The sequence below is a fragment of the Penaeus monodon genome, chromosome 28 (genome assembly GCF_015228065.2).
Source record: "Penaeus monodon isolate SGIC_2016 chromosome 28, NSTDA_Pmon_1, whole genome shotgun sequence".
Taxonomy (NCBI): Eukaryota; Metazoa; Arthropoda; class Malacostraca; order Decapoda; family Penaeidae; genus Penaeus; species Penaeus monodon.
In genome coordinates this window covers 28,900,948-28,902,122 of record NC_051413.1, presented here as the reverse complement: position 1 = coordinate 28,902,122, position 1,175 = coordinate 28,900,948, and the positions used below count along the sequence as shown (strand labels likewise).

General features: G+C 40.4%; 1 protein-coding gene across 2 annotated transcripts in view; it reads left to right on the top strand.

Moving 5' to 3' along the window:
- The window catches only part of LOC119591478 (synaptotagmin-7-like), a gene marked incomplete at its 5' end in the record, with an annotated part of 105,336 nt that overhangs the window by 93,750 nt on the left and 10,411 nt on the right, over positions 1-1,175 (top strand). For both annotated transcript variants that reach the window (XM_037940221.1, XM_037940220.1), the window contains 1 exon segment: positions 676-823. In XM_037940221.1, the coding sequence (XP_037796149.1) occupies positions 676-823 (148 nt within the window).

Sequence of the window (1,175 nt, the reverse complement as noted above, 5' to 3'; positions counted from 1 at the left end):
CCCACTCCCACATCTTCGTGTTCCTCCTCCGCCTCTCCCTCATCCGTCACCTCACGATCTAACCTTGAATGATTTAGGATAGAGAGATTGTGTTTGGCTTTATAATGCACCGTATTTGTTTTGTCTTCCTTTTATTGTGTTTACTTTCGCTTATTTTTTGTTTGTTTGTTTGTTTAGTTTTGTCTCGTTTTGCTTTAATTTGTTTCGTCAAGTTTTATTAATTTTTTTTTTTTTTTTGTCTTGTCTATCAAACTTCAGTTTCCGATTCTTCGGAAATGTCATCAAGGGAATTTCAGGCGCTTCAGTTAATGTCTTTCTCGTGTAGTGTTCATGTCCACTAAAGACCAGTTATTAAGACGTATCCATGTCCGTTAGAAGCCCTTTATACAACAGGTATAACGTGATCATTTTTTAAGAACGTAAACTATATAACCTTTCTTTGCGTATGACTAATTTAGACAGCTACGGCAGTCGCAAAATTTATCCCACCTACATACCCATATAAGCATACCCACATCCATGCCCCCTTTCAAATCCGAAACACCTCCTCAAACATGTATCCAGTAACCATTTACACTCAACACGACCGGACACGTCGTATTGCCGGCTTTAAAAGCAATTAGACAGCTCACTTAAGACTCCCTGGACCCGGCGTAATGAACTTGCTCTCCTCAGGCCAAGGAACTCCCGGCTAAGGACTTGAGTGGAACGAGCGATCCTTACGTGCGGGTCACTCTCCTCCCCGACAAGAAACACAAGTTGGAGACTAAGATCAAGCGACGAACACTTCACCCGAAGTGGCACGAGACCTTCTACTTCGAAGGTAAGTAGAGCGTTGAAAGTAAGTAGAAAGGAATAGCTTCGAAATGGAGTAGATTGGGATGATCTACTTTGAATGAGGATGGTATGGAGGGTGCGAGCGGGATAACATTATTTTCATTTGTATATATGATAATGATCTGTTTCGAAAAAAAAAGTTCCGAGTTGTCATCGGCGCCAACGTAAGTTAAATGTGGCGATAATTGCCGTAGACTTTTGCTAGCATTTTAGTTTCCTATGCCTATGCATGAGACTTAAGGCAAATCCTCTTGTATGTAAGCCTAACGACAAAGTATCACCAGTTTGTTTTGACAGTATATACAAGCTTTATTTCCAGAACGTAAGATTATAAAAAA